The sequence below is a fragment of the Empidonax traillii genome, unplaced genomic scaffold (assembly GCF_003031625.1).
Source record: "Empidonax traillii isolate 1590-97213 ecotype Southwest subspecies unplaced genomic scaffold, ASM303162v1 scaffold70:size1330859, whole genome shotgun sequence".
Lineage (NCBI taxonomy): Eukaryota > Metazoa > Chordata > Aves > Passeriformes > Tyrannidae > Empidonax > Empidonax traillii.
In genome coordinates, this window is record NW_020955263.1 from 309,147 (window position 1) to 324,002 (window position 14,856).

At 41.5% G+C, this 14,856-nt stretch overlaps 1 protein-coding gene across 1 annotated transcript in view; it reads right to left on the minus strand.

Annotated features, from left to right (window-relative positions):
* The window catches only part of TMEM273 (transmembrane protein 273), a 17,569-nt gene extending 14,980 nt beyond the window's left edge, over window positions 1-2,589 (minus strand). The window contains exon 1 of the mRNA XM_027880473.1: window positions 2,475-2,589. Coding sequence (XP_027736274.1) covers window positions 2,475-2,529 — 55 coding nt within the window. The 5' untranslated portion in view covers window positions 2,530-2,589. The remainder of the gene's footprint in view (window positions 1-2,474) is intronic.
* Window positions 2,590-14,856: the final 12,267 nt, after the last annotated feature.

Consider the following 14,856-nt stretch of genomic DNA (forward strand, 5'->3'; position numbering starts at 1 on the left):
TTTTCAAAGACTCTCGAAGCAACTGATGGTTGATGCTTTTTCCCCTCTCCTGTGTGCCTGGCTCAGACACGGCGTGAACCCGGCAGTGTAACAGAGATGCGCCCCGCGGGGCTCTGGCAGCACCAGGACGCTGGTGACAAGTGCGGGTTGCATGTCCAGCTGAGGGGGGGTTCATCTTTATGAGCATGTTGTTGGTAGAGAGTCTGGAGATGAGACTGCAGACTGGGTGGGTCCTGCGTTGGAGGTGGGGGGAACGGAGGAAAGAGTAACTATGAATCTGCTGTGGGAGCGGGCGGGAGGAGCCAGGCTTGGTGAGGTGTGCTGGAGCCAGGCGTGCTGCAGGGGAAGCTCTTACTGCTGTCTGCAAACGCAGTCCTCCGCCAGAGAGGTTACCCCTTCCAAGGTAGAGCTGTTGAGCGAGTAATGGACCTGCAAATAAATACACTGGGCTGGGAGCCCCTCGTCTGTGGTGTAACCCAGGGCAGACTTAGCCCTCCTCGGATGTGCTGCACACAGAGCTGAGCTAAGCAGAAAACTGCTTCTGAGCTCACTGAGGGACATCCTGTTCTCCCCGTTCTCCTTGCGACATAACTCTGCTCACGCCGTGCCTTGCCCAGAGGGCGGTGCGGTGAAGAAAATGATGCAGAATGCAATTTGGGCATAAGATCAGGGAGCAAGAATAGCTCCATTTCCCCACCTGATTAGATATTGTAAACAACTCCCAGCCATAACCTGCTGGTAAACAGCAATGTGTGCCTCTTCTTTCTCAATACACACCAGTTGCCTTAGTCCCTTTGCTTGTTGCCTCCTGCTTCCATGTGACTTTCTTCTCCCTTCCTCCCCCGACTCAGATTTCTTACTGCAACAGATAATGGCTGGTTCTGTGGCACTGCAGCAGCCAGGGGCTTAGTGCCATTTATCTTTGGGGCAGCAAATGGGGAAGGAAGCAAATATCTGGGGAAACTCAGAGTAGAAAAAAGGAATGGCTCCCAGGGAGTGTCTGAGCAACTCCAGTCAAGTAAGAAATGACCATGACAACAAAGGGATTACAGGCAATAATCCTGCTGGAAAACATCCCTGAAAATCAATATATAAAAAATAAAAGCATTTTGGCTGGTATGTAGTTTAGCAAAATTTTCGGCTATATGTAAATCCACTAATATAGGCACCGTTGGCATCCAAGCAAAGGAGTTCTTTCATTGGGACTCAGAGGCAAAATCCTTCACTGAGTCACTCTTACATGGAGACAGAAATTTGCTGCGTTATAGTCTGTGCCAGCCACCCCTCCATCCAAAGCATATAGCCTGCCTGTACCTTTCCATGTGAATACTTGGAGACATTTTCCCCTATATCTATTACCTTTTGTTGTTGAACATGTCTTGCTGCTCCTGAGTCTGCATCTCTTTGCTCTAAGTAAATGCTGCTGTGTGAATGGGACTCGTGCCATTTGATTGCTGAGTCAGAACTATCAGTCAGTAGGGAGCAGGCATGGCTGATTTCACACCTCTAAGAACAGTTGGTTACCCATATCCTGTGTGGTGGACAGTCTTCTTTCCCCTGGAGTCTTGGAAGTGTCAGTGAAAGGGTGCAGAGGGCTTGAAGGGCCAACAAAAACAGAGCAACAAATATATCCTGAGGCTGGGTAGAGGACTGTTGTAGATCTATGGATAGCTTTGCTTGCAGAAGGTGAGGCAGGAGTGGATATCCAGTGGACAAAAGCTGGAATAGCTGGTCTGCACGTCTCGGGGGTGCAGACTGCCCTTGTGGGATTCCCCAAGTGTAGGTGGTGATTTATTTTCTGTGAGTGCCTGCATGAAGCACGGTAGTGTGGGAGGTGCGCTTTAGGTAAAAGATGAGACTTTTGCCACCAGAGGGTGCCTGACCCCTTACCAAACGTCAGCAATAGCCCATGTAACTCCTGCCAGCTCCCTCCTCCCCATTAGTTTACGTTGTCCTAGTGTTAATAGCACCCCTGCTGACGCTTCCTATCCATGAGCCCCACTTCTTCCCCGCACGAAGTGGAGATGAGTAACCATGAAGTCAGAGACAGGTCGTGAGAAAACCCTGCTTTGGGCTGGCAGGGAGCATTAGAAGCAGCATGAGCCAGGAGCATCAAAGTCCTGTAAGGGAGAGTTGCAGAGTCCAGAGGTGGCTTTCAGTTAATGTGCTCACGGATCAACTTTTCCCTCATACTCTGTTAAAGTAATGTTTTCTATACATTGCCATACAGCAGCTCTGTCATCTCCTCTGCAAAACTGCAGGTATTTAACTCCATGGTGTCTTCTGACACCTTAGCACTCAGAATAGGAAATGTTAGCTAGAAAATTCAGCAAAATACCCGTCTGTCTCAATGAATGTTCTTTCTCCAAGGAACAGTTTAAAGCAACATACATGCAATTAGGCTGGGGAATAAATGAGCCTCAGGAAAAAAAGTTCTCAAAAGGAGTAGAAAAGAAATACATTCGATCACTTACGTAAGAGAAGAAGAAATGCTGTTAGGACTGATATCCAGCTTGTTAGTAAGGTCATTATGAAGTTTGGACAACCGAGTGGTTTCACCAAGTTCTCTGAATTATGCTCTTCAGCAGTGTCTTAGGGAAAAAAACAAAACAAAACAAAACCAAAAAAACCCCTAAAGCAGGTCACATGACCATTGAGAAACTATGGTCACATCCTGAGTAGTTACATTTCCAAACAGAAGTTTCCTTTTTTGGTTTTAAGTTCAACATATAAACAAGCTTGCCACTTGAAAATGTTTTATGGAGAAGGTGGACAGCCAACAGTCATAGCCTGGTTTAGCTGTTTCACTCTCTGAGGAGTCTTTAAACACTAATAGTTATTTTTGCAGAATGGAAAAAGTCCTACCACAGAGAATTTGTCCGTGCTGAAGTCTTCTAATCCATGGACCAGCGAGTGGATTTTCTGTCTTGGAAGAATCTTCTAAGGCATTCTCTTTCAGTTTTGCTAGCTTTTTTCTTGAATTCAACATGAATATCACAATGTTTTGAGAAGAGGACTTGTTTGAATATTTCCCTTTCGTAATCAGCTTTTTCAGGAACAGAGGAGAAGCAGCTCACCATGGCTGCTAAACCATTGCGAGCAAGTTCCTGGAAAATAACTTCCACCTAAGAAAAATGTCTCAGTGTAGCAGGAACTAAATAGCAGGAGCTTACTATCAGACGATGTTTCTGATAGGAGTCAAGTTTATTCTTTGAACCAGAGTAAAAAACACGCATTTTTCTGCTCTTCATGAAAATTTATCTCCTTAAATGTATTAATCTGTTCCACAACTGAATGACAGCAAAACAAACAAATAAAAATGCTTTTTGCTAAGTGAACACATTCCTTCAAACTCATTTCAGACCTGTCCTTCAGAGGGGAAAAGCACAAGAACATGGGCCTCATTTTTTTGTAGCACATGTCTCTGGAGGGTCTCCATATTACTTTTACCTCTTGCTTATTGTAGTACCTTTCTGCTTTAGAATTGTCCTTTGCTGTCTGATGTCTTCAGCTCATGTGGGTGCTTATATGCTCCAATCAAAAGAGTCTGAAACACATCCTGTGTGAGAAGTTTTAAGAGAGAAAACTCTTGAATATTTCTTTTTCTCACTGTTAGTGAAGGAACGTCTGAGCAATCTGGTCTGAACAGAATATTGTGTCTTAAGGCTGGACGAAATATCCGTCTTGCTGAGTAAATTACAGTTGTGAAGCCTTCCTTCCAGACATGTTCTTAATGGCACCATTGTAGTCCGTAAGGAAAATGGTGACTGGCAAGTGTGTATGGTCAATGACTGCAAATGAGCACGATGCTGACAAATGTTAAGTTACTCTGACAGTCTGAGTGATAAATCATATTCATGACTTCCAAGCTGTTTGAGAAGGGATAAGCAAAATACAGTGTTAGCTACCAAACAAGACTCTCGAGACAACAAAAATATAAAATATAAGGATGATCCATGTACTCTCTGAGGTGGCCTTAGTTCCTGGCCTGTTTTGCTGTGTGAAGTGTAAGTATAACCGACTGAGTGTGACAGATGTCATAGAAAGTATTTGTTAATGCTTTGACCAGTAATGAGTGTTGGTGTGTACATATGCATGGATGCCTAGTTCATTTTTGCTCTTTCACTTCTCCTGTCTCTCTATAGGATCAGAGTTGAAAACACCAAAACCAAGCAGACAAAAATCTCTGCCCTAGCTGGGTGGAAAAAAATCAGGATCCTTGTAAGAACCTCCGGTGTTTTTGTACCTCATATGTTTCATCTGCAAATGATCCCATGCTCCAAGGTTCTGAAAACCTCTTATGGAGGGACTAACATGAATGTCAGCTTTCTTGTTTTGTTTTGGGATTTGTTTTTTTTGTTTGTTTTTCCTGGCCCAAGTCAGTGGTCTCAAGTGGTTTTTGTGTTTTAGAGAAGGAACAAAACATCGGAGTATTTGGCTGAACTCTGTCAAACTGTTTGGTTTATTCCATGGCTTCTTTCCACAAATGCTTCAGAGAGCTTAGCTAGCTGACTGCACACCGCTGACTGTGTACACTTCACTATTCTCATTCACAGCATACTTTCAGTGAGGAAAAGCACTGATCAGAATAAGCCAGGCTTAATATAATCCTGCTTTGTGGTAGGTTTATTCTGATTCTTGACCAAACTGGGAAATGTGGTTTCAAGCACTGTCATCATTATCAGCCCTCCCTCTATTCTTCACCATCCAACCACTGGGCAGGATATATATGTTTAATTAATTCTGCTTTTACCTTCGACCTGTAAATAGTGGGAGTAATGTCAGATTTATACGTTATATGAATAACAAGGATTTCTCAGGAGACCCTATCCTGGTGAAAGAGGCTAACTGTAATTTTCAGCTGTGAGTAATTGTATATAATATAATCCTAAATGATTTTTCTTCTGTAATTTCATTAGAGTTTAGAAATTTAATTAGATTTTGAATCACTCTGAAATAAAGTAGCAAAACACCCAGAGACTAAGTGCAGTGGTTATTTTGTCCTCCGAGGCCAGAATTCTTGGTCTCAAATTGGCATGTGTTCATTAGGAGGAAGTTTGCAGAAGTTCTTGATATATTATTGTCTTTCAGAATGGACTCTGAATAGGTCTTTGGAGAGCATTAGAGGAGCACACGATTATTATACAGACTCTTTTTGAGGTTTAAGATCATCTGCCTTTCATATACTTAATAAAAATATGCCTCTAAAGTTGTTTAAGAAACTGTGGAGATAGGAAAGATGCTCCTCCAGTGCCTCAGTGCTCTTCCTGGTTTATTAGCAACTCCAGTACCTGTGTATGATGATACAGAGAGGAGTTGTTTGCTTTACTTTAATGATTAGGTAGGTTTATGGTTATTTTTATTGCTACACATATGAACTGTCATGGTGGCTGTAATTAGAGACACTAAAATGCTGTTCCTTCTCTTCTATCTGAGGTTCAAAAGAAATCTGTCCTGGCCAACTTTGATTCTCTGTGGAATTCATCCAATGAACAAAAAATGGACTCAGATGGCATGGAACAGCACAAAGCAAAGATTAACGCAGCAGCTTACAATAGCACAGGGTGCCAGGATAGTTGTGGGTTCATAAAGGAGATCTTCTTAAAAGATTCTGAGGGATATAGGTATGCAAGTACTTGATCCCTTTTTGTTTTGACTTGTATAACACAGTTTGTTTTTGTGGAGATGCCCAGATTTATGCTTTTTAACTAAAAAGAAGGGATCTGGACATTTAAGAGCAAATTCTCCAAAGCCTTTAGCCACAGTAGGGCCTCTTTTGTCATTGGAGTTAGTTGATGGATCAGGGCTACCTGCATGATTTTGTGAGAGTAGGTCCTTAAAAGGCAAAGGAGGCAGCATATTGGGGGATGAAGTAGTGAGAAGGAAATTCAGATTACTTTCAGCATGGTCAAAATATAAGGAACCATAAAAGAGCTATAGACAGTATAAATTAAAGAATCTAACAAAATGAGCATGGGTAGAGACAGCAAATGTTGTAACATGAAGAATTGTAGCAGGACAAATGAGACAGACAAACATCAAAAAGATCTTTAAATAATGGCAATCCAAGCTATTTGAAAAGAAAGAGGTAATCCAGTGCAATGGGATGCATGTCAGTCCCAAAGCAAGGAGTGAAAAAGAAATGTCTCAGATGAGCAGAATGTTCAGTTATGGACTCTGTGTTGGCCACTGCAGGCAGACATGGAGTGAAATAGTTCCTTGGTCTAATCAAAGGTGTCATCTCCTTTGTTCCATTAATAGCTCTTGATGAGAGCTCATCACACATATCCAGTCCTTGGGCTCAAGTATATACCTTCAGAGTGTGGCCAAGAACATCTGGATTCCAATTGAAAAAGATTCTTGGAAAAAGATTGGAAGTTTTTGTGCACTTTGCTTGGTAGATATCAGTGGAAATTAGACAGCCTCAGGCAGACTGGTGTGTGTGGTTGTGCTGCCTTCCATTAACATGTCATGTCACATCACAGAGCAAATTGAAGAAAACATGTTCAGGCTGGTTACTGCTAAAAAATCAAGGTGCTTTTGCTATGGGCATCCGGAACAAATTGCAACTATGCCTGAAAACTCACAGCTGCTCTTTCTTTGCTATTTTCTCCATCTCCTCCTCTGTCAGGACTCTGAGCTGCTGGGACAACTGGAAGGGATTCCACATCTCAGCAAGCAGTAGGATCACAGATGTCGGGTGTGTTAACAAAGGGAAACATGCCTGCACCAATTATTTTAATGCCTTCCTCCCTTGACATTAAAGAATCTGTGGGAAAACATTCAGCATTTCAGTCTCTCTCCTTTTTTATTCCCCTCTATCTCTGTTTCCATTTCAGTGTGAAGGAATGTGTTATGTTACAGAGGTGTTGCCTCATTTTAAAAACACACTTTCTGGAGTTTATATGGGGGGCAGTATAACTTGATCCTGGTTAATAACTCAGATGCAAGGAGGCAAAGTTAAAAGCCTTGGGACATTGTGTGCTCAAGTGTCTTGTGTACATTGGGAAAGAAACTGCTGAAGTAGTCCACGTCTCAGCTATTCATTTGCAGATGTCCTGCTCCAGATCTTGCTCTGTTCTTCAGTTTATAAAAATGTATGGTGTCCCTTATGGAAGTTACAACTTTTACTGAGCTTAATTTCTTCCATACCAGATGTATCTAGATTATTCATTTACGTGTTCTGCATCTGTGTGTCATTACTGCTTGCTTCCTGCACATTGAACCAATGAAGCACATTGGTTTTTGTACTTCTGTTGACTCTGTGTTATGCTGCAGCAGAAAAAAAGGGTATTACAGCAGAAGGCAATGTCTTCCATGGTGAAGGATGCCCAAAATTCTTTTAGCTTAACACAGGGCAATAGGCTTATTATGTGCTGGGATGAAACATGGGTAGGCAGGCATAAATTGGAGTTGAAAAGTAAACCTTTTTTTAGGAAACATGGCTAATGTGTTTGAAAAGTGCATATCTAATATTTGCATGAAAACTGTCAAATTCATTCCAGGCTGAGTATCAAGCTTCTGCCACTCTACCATAGGCATGGTCTGGGATCTTGGGGAACCTACTGACGCTGCTTCATGATGGCAAAATCTGTAGCTCAGACTGGAGTACAGAGAACAGGAATGTTCACGGTTCCTCGTCTCCAGTGTGCTTTCCCATACTGACACTCTTCAGATGGAAAGCTTTGGCACTTACATACAGTGTAGCAGGGCTTTCAGGGAGGTGATCTTGTGGTCAGGGTGATATGCTTTTTCACCATGCTGTGTGTTTGGTGAGGGAACAGAGATCTGTTTAGAGCTAGCCAGGTTGCAGGCTGTTTGCTGTCTGGGTCTGATGCCTGAACTGATGCTCTTACAAAGTCAGAGAACCAAATCTGGTTTTTTCTTTTTTTTATTGAAAACCAAAACACATACGTAAGTAACACTACCAAAAAAAAAAAAAAAAAAAAATTCAATAGAACAACTGTATTGCACTAAGGCAAGTGTTTTGGAAATGCTACTTTGTTCTACCATGTAAAATTTCAGATAAAAGATACATTAATTCAACCTGTTGCATATTTCCATGATGGTCTGGACTTGAATATCATGGTCCCATGATAAGCAGTCCTGCCTGTCCCATCTCCACCTAACTTCAAGGACAGATCTCACCTCATCTGAAATGGATAACGAATGATAAGAAGACAGTTATTCAAGATATCTCTTTATATCCATTATTCACTGGGACTAACAGGTCTTATTTATTACCCACCACCTGTTCAAACACAGAACAAACTTGTATTAATCCCAGCAAAGCTGCTCCCATGCATCAGCAGGTGCCTTTCAGCAGTTGGTCCAACTCTGTCAGAAAGCCAGGTTTGGCTGGGGAGGAAGGTGTCTGCTTGTTTTCCTTGGCTTTGGCTAACAGCTTCTCTTTGTACAAGTCAGGTCCAGGCTGGAGTTAAGAGTGTGCTCAAGGAGAGAAGTGACAGAGTGTGTGGGTTTTAGTTCATCTAGCATCCTGTGGGAAAACCTCTCTACATTTTGTTTGTCTCATTGCTCAAACCTATCTGATTGAGCTACTGGAGGAGGAGATTCTTCCACATATTGCATATTCTCTGAAGCACTGTAAGTCAGAGTGGAGATACTGTAGCACTTGTAAAAGTGCCAGAGGAGCTGGGATGCTATGGGAGGAAGAAACAATCCCATAAAACTGATCAAAGAAGTCCTTGGGGGAGACTTTGGCTCTCTGAGCAGTGAGTCTAGGACTGCGTGACCCTAAATTATGGCTCCAGTACTCACTGGATGATATTGTCTGCTCCTTTGGTTATCAAGCATCTCAGTCACTGGAGGACTTCGTGTTGATAAAATTCCTTTACTGAGGCAGCACTGCTGGAATTTTTCCTATGTCGGTTTTCATACGGCATGAACAAAACATGCCAGGCAGCCCAGCTTTGTCATTGTTGCACATTCTGATACACTCAGCTGTGTCTTAAAATACCTTTGACGTGTGTGATGATAACTTAGAAAGCAGCCTCTGAAAGTGGTTGGGTGTTTACTGTTTGAAGGTGGCATGTGTGGTGGCAGAGCAAAATGCAGCAGCCAGGAAATTTCAAAGCAAGAAAAAGAAATGGTAAAGTATGTCCACTTTCTGTCTAATATTTTTACATCTCCTGTCAATCTGTATTCTGTATAAGCATGTTGGACTTTGTTAAAGTGAAACCACTGTGATTTATGTCAGTAAAATGTGGTAAACACTTCCAAGGGCATTGTGGTCATTGGGAAAAAAAAAAAAAAAAAAAACAAAAACACAACAAACTAAACAGCAGGTACTGAAAATCTCTAGTTACAGTTATACTTTAGAGATATTTAAGCCATCAGAAATTTTGAAGTAACTGCAAAGGCACAGTATTTTGTTTAGCCCTCTTCACGACAGTATGTCATTCTAAAAAACCTTGGGTTTGCCTTTTGCAGATGTCAATGACAGTTCTGCAGTTCAGGACTGAGAGGCAGATCCTTGCCACTCTCAGGTTGTATCCTGTTCACTTTAAATTCCTCCTGCTGCTGCTGCTGCTGCATCGTCTTCTGCTCTGCATCTCTGAAAATGAGCCTGTTTCACCTGATGCTCATTCAGGAGATGGAGCATAATCTTTTGGCAATGTTTGTAAGAATACAAACACAAAAAACTGTGTTAACAGTAAACCTAAGGTTGTCCAGGAAGTCAAATGATATGAAAGTAAAGCACCATAGCCAAAACACAGTGTTTCTATTGTCATTTTCCTAAAACACTTCAGGTTTTGTATATTAGCACTTACCTAATTGAAAGCAGGACATGAATTGAGCAAGACCTAGTGTAATCACAGTTCCTGGTTTTTAGCTTTGACTTTTCTTGATGTGTTTGCCTGTAATTGTACAGTATCTTAAGTTATTTGGGATATTAAAATAGTACTCCCAAAAACTCCCAAGTTTTTGGGAATCCTAAGGAACCTTTTGTTTAAAGGGTGACCAATAAGAGCATGGCAAAAATAAATTGATCACATATAATAATACTTATTTTTAATGTATCAATTAGGCTTTGAAAGGAAGAATCAAGGAAGGAGGATGGGAGAAGAAGACAACAGAATGAGCCTTTTTATTTTCCATTGCTTTCAGCTGTTGTGGAGGTGATCTGGTGCTGTGCTCTTGTCTACGTGTGTGTGTTGTCTTGTTTTAATTACGCTTGTGTCATGAAAGTGAAATAGGTCCTTTGAGTCCTATATAACACAGGATGCAGTTTTGAAAGTAGTAGGAGAACTGGGAAACTTACTTTAACCATTTCTGCTAATACAGTCACAGAGACCATTTCTTTCCATGCAACAACTTCAGTGTAGGGAGATGCTTGAATGAACAGCCTCACTGTTTCACAGAAGAAGAGCAGAACACCAGGATTACCTCTCTGGCTTCTCCCTTCATTGGTCTGGTAGAATCTACACTTGGTGGTCTCTGCACGTAGCAAAAGGGTCACTTACTGTGCTGAGTGCTGAATGTGCAGGAAGCAGTTTTTCACCGTGTGGTGGTTTAAGTGGTTTATTAGAATTTCAAGAATAATGGTGTCAAAGGCATGGCATTTGGCTCTGAGGATAGAGGATTTAAGGAGAGAATTTATCTTTCTATGATTCTGTTGCTGATTTCTCTTGTAAAAGTTTTTCTGAATGCAGTTCCCCTTAGTCCTTAGGTCAATCCAAAGAGCACTGCTGCCCTTAAGTCTTTCTAATTTAGTACAAAGAAATTTGTCCATTGTTTGTCTGACTATCTCATCTCAAATTCCCAACTTTATAAAGGTGAGAATAAATTTAAGTGGTCATGACCACTTGACAGATTAAAACCAGTGATGTAGCAAATTCTGGGCCATATCTAAAGATAAAGGTAACATATGCATTCAGTAATATCATATTTTCAGGAAATAACGGGTATCATAACACACTGCTTATAGCAGCTGCTCCAGGTACAGAGCACTGTAAGTATGTGATGCTCTTCTGAAGTCACTTTGCAGCTTTAGTGGCTGGGCAATTTATGGAAGGCTTAGGGTCCATTGCTGCTTTCACCCTGGGCAGGAAAAGTTGTTTTCCTCATGGCAGAAAAAAAGAAAGTTGTTTGCAAGTTGTTTCCTCCAAATGACCTACTAAAGAACATGGGTGTTGGAGTGGAAGAAACTTTTTTGTCTCTTCTGTTCCCAGGCGTAAAATAGGATTTTACGCACAATATATCTTTGAAGAAACTCTGCCATAAACATGGAAAGGTTAGGCTTCTCTACCAGGAATGAAACCCTGAAAAACATCAGTTGTTTCTTTTTGAGAATATAGATGCAGTGCCTTATAAGAGTGGCAATTCAGGTAGTTCATGTCCCTGTTGTCCTGTCTACTGAATTGCATTCTTACGATGTGCTGTAACTAGAGGACAGAATGATCCATTGCAGTGGCACAGCAAAAATTTGATGCGTTCAAGGATTATTTTTTTTACTAGTCAATTCAGCCATCGAAAGAGGGAAGATGAAATGCCTGATATGTAACTTCCACAAAAAAGCCGGGCAAGTTTCTGGATAGAAATATTCAGTTTGTATGTTCGGGGATGTGTTTGTTTGTTTTAGTGAAAAAGAAGGATTTGATGTCAGACTGCTGGTCAAGGACAGCTATGAGTAGAGAATAGTGGGCTAACAGGCTTCTACAGCATATTTGTATTATTCCTCACATGTACAAACATGATGTACTTTACTCTTGAAAACCTGTTGTTGGAAGCAAATTTGGAATGCACATAAAGCAGAACTGCTTGAACAAACTATGCAGTTCCGATTCAAAGTAATTGCCACTTACTTTCCTTACAATATGAGCAATGCTGGTGACATGACATTAGACCTAGCTGCATTCCATTTTGGTGCTGACTAATATTTGCCCTGACACAAGGCATGAAAGAAGATGAGACTTCTCTTGAGATAAAGCAGATGTTGCATCTTTAGTGGAATATAATAGGCATAAACAAGCCAATCCCCTGTTTTAGGGTAGAATGGTGTGGGTTTTCTCCTTTTACATCTAACAAACACCAAAAAGCACTAGAAGTCATTGGGCAATCTTCATAAACAGCGAGTTAAAATAAAACAACCACTCAGCATTAATTTCCATGCAGATTCCCCCCAAATACATTATCTACCTGTGAGGACAGCCCTTTTGCTCTTGTGCATGGTGCTGTGGAAAGCTGAAAGCTTTTGGCTTCTTACAGAGGCTTTTCAAAAATCTCAGTCTGCATGGTGGGGCTGTGCCTGCCATGCTCTGGCATGCCAAACAGAGAGAGTGGAGAGATGTTTATGGACAAACAAGGAAGAAGGGCACCAAAATTCAGATCTAGATGCCTGAAACTATATTTAACTATAGAGTTAAATATGTTTCTAGTTACCTCCCTGCTTTCTTTAACCTGCTGTATTTAGATTTAGGTAAACATCTGTTATAACTCCTTCAACAGGAATTTAAGCACCTACCTTATGGTTTAAGATACTTATATTAGGTTATAGAATCTAACCTATGTTGTCTTTCTGAGGGATGAGTCCTGAAGTCTTTCCTATGGAAGCAGCATTAACGTTAGGCAATTAGCAGAAACATCATCTCAGTGCATAGGCACTTTGCTAGTAAAATCATCACTATGTGGGATCAAATGACAGCCAAGGCATTCAAGTTTTACTACGTTACTAATGTCTGCCTACATCACAACTCAAATTAATCATATGAGAGGGATCTGAAAAAAGACTGCCTTTTCCCTGTAAATCCTTGAAGTTCAGGTAGATACCATTCCACTGCATTGTCCATCTCTCCTCTCACAGAGCATTTTGTGAATTAGATTCTTTTGAAGATGTCCTTAAAAACCTCATGTGGTGGACAGTAAATGTGAGGTGGCCACTGATGGCAGCTTATGTGAAGGTAATATCGTCTTTGGTCTTCACTGCTCTGTAGAAATCAAGCACTTGGCCATAGCGTGTTTCTTGATTTCCTTCCCCTTTGTCACTCTCCTTGTTTGTTAGTCAAAAATATATCAGATGGAAGGGTTGCTTAAAGGTGTTGATACTGTGGGGGAAAGGAGCAGAACAAGCATGTGAAGTATTCAAGGGCTGTCTTTGAACTATGTGGATTTGTGATATGCAAGCTGCACCAGGAAAGGGAATGTGAGGTTACTGCAGTCACTCAAGCCTAAGCAGATATTTGTCATTCCAAAACTATGCTGTTGAGGACTTTGGTTGAGGGGGAACATCAGGGAGGGGAAAATAGAAAGTGGAATGTAGGTTCTCAGGATTGCTATTAAGAGGCACAAGTGCCATCATGTCAAACTCATCTATTTCTACCTCAGGGAAAAGGTGGAAACAGTACACAAAACATTACCTCATGTCTCTTGGTGTGAATATTGGTTTGTATAAATCTCCTCAGTGTGCACACATGCATCTAAACTTAAGTTGGGACTTCTGTGTTCCAGGGCAATCTGAAGTACTCTTTTGCCTCACTTCAGCTCTTACTCTCTCTGTGGGCTTGCTGTAACCTGAGCCTGCTCCTGTACAACAAGTCTCTTCATGAGTTCAGCAAAGAAAGGGTTTGCAGGATGAGGAGCAAGGAAAAGATCACATGTACATATCCATGTTTTGGCCGCAGAAAATCAAAATCATCCCTTTTTGGCGATGAGTGTCCTTAAATGCCACCATCTACTACTGGGATGCCAAGGGGAGTGGTCTTTGCAGAGGTGCCACTCCTCCAGCCTGTGAGGCTGTTTCTTACTATAGCACACAGCTCTAGGTTCTGCCTGGCAGCCTTTCTGTAAAGCATTTCAGGTGGTTTTCTTACACAGTGCAGAATAGAGAGGAGCCATCTGTCATCTCTTCAGTGACTGCACAGAAGTCCCTCTGCCCTGTGGCTGCTGGGTTTGACTCTGCAGGGTGTTCAGTGTTCTTCGTGGTCCAACAGCCTCTCTGTGCTCTGTGCCTCCCACCATGAAACACCAGAGCAGAGATATTTCTGAGGGTCTTCACTGGCATAGATTGAGTAGACTGATAACTAGATGTCATATTCAAGAATAATTTTTCATCTCCAGTAACTTACTTTTACTTTTACAGCATTTTTCCATGCTTTCCTTCTCCTTGATTATCTAAGGAAGTCCATGCCTTGAAAACAGCCGCCTGGAAATGCAGGCTGGGCTGGAACTGCTGTGTTGTTGACTTGCTTGGATACATTCTCGTCTCTTGGGATCTTCAGTATTAATTGTCTATTTTCTCCTTTTCTGAGCTTTTGTCTTCTCCTTTCATCTCCTTTGGCTGTACTATCACCTAGCAGTGAATGCAGCAGAGGGGTTTGTTCAAAGTTAATTTCCCTGATGCCCAGCCTCTGAATCAGTACCTCCTAGTGGTGGGAAATTTCTGACTTGAAAATGGGAGATTTTTCAGCGATCCACATGTTCAGGTGGTCTGACACTGTAATTAAGGGAAGCAAGGGTTCATTTCACAGAATCATAGAATGGTTAGGGCTGAAAAGAACCTTAAAGATCATTCTAGTCTGAGTTACATGTGTACAGTTTAGTGTGTCACTGGTTTAGTATCTTATTCTGTTTTCTCTGTGACCAAAGGATTTTTACATTTCCCAGGTCATCAGCAGGATCCCAATCCAGCAACATTTAGGCAACATTAGTAAAATTACAAGATATCTTTTGTCTGTAAGGACTCTTCCCCACAAAATCCTTTATGATCAGCATTAAGAGGTCATTCCTTCAACCTGTCAGCATTTCTTCAGATAAATGCAAGCACTGTTACCATCACTTATCATGTATAATTAACAGCTTAGTTGGGGCTGTGGTGTTTACTTGAGGTTGCAAGGATGC